Raw genomic sequence first — 502 nt, forward strand, 5'->3', positions numbered from 1 at the left:
TTTGTGCCGCGTAACCCCGGCACAAACAAGAAAATCCATCCGATAGAGTCAGCTGCCTTACAAGAAGCTGAACTGAGGGCTGCTGAGGTTGGGGATGAACAAAACCTTACCAGGATCCATGGGAAGCTCAGCCCCTTCAAAAGAGGAATCGAGCAAGTGCAGAGCAGGGGCCGTCTGCGAGAGCTGGGGGACCAGGGATACTCACTGCAGAGAGAGCGCTGCCCACGCCGCTCCGAGCCTCCATCCTCCGCTTCAGGCCAGGACCTCGCTCCTGCAGCTCTGCCTCCTGCCAGCGCCCAGACTCTGCATGGTCCCCGACGCCAGGCGCACCTGGGAAACCTAAGCGTGCGTCCGCCAACGGTAAATACGTGTCCCTCGCCGCGGCCAACGGGCTCCTCGGCCCAGACCTGCGGGGAGGGTGAAACCTTAGAGCTGCCACCTGGGGAGAGGAGAAGGGAAGGGGGGGTGAAACCCAGGGCTGCTGAGCGACGCTGTCGGCGCA

At 62.5% G+C, this 502-nt stretch overlaps 1 protein-coding gene across 1 annotated transcript in view; it reads right to left on the reverse strand.

The window, feature by feature from the left end:
- BRICD5 (BRICHOS domain containing 5) overlaps positions 1–492 on the reverse strand; it is a 7,534-nt gene extending 7,042 nt beyond the window's left edge. Inside the window, exon 1 of the mRNA XM_035903550.1 lies at positions 206–492. Coding sequence (XP_035759443.1) covers positions 206–244 — 39 coding nt within the window. The 5' untranslated portion in view covers positions 245–492. The remainder of the gene's footprint in view (positions 1–205) is intronic.
- Between the last annotated feature and the right edge of the window lie 10 nt (positions 493–502).

Source organism: Egretta garzetta, unplaced genomic scaffold, assembly GCF_000687185.1.
Source record: "Egretta garzetta isolate BGI_Z169 unplaced genomic scaffold, ASM68718v1 scaffold71, whole genome shotgun sequence".
Lineage (NCBI taxonomy): Eukaryota > Metazoa > Chordata > Aves > Pelecaniformes > Ardeidae > Egretta > Egretta garzetta.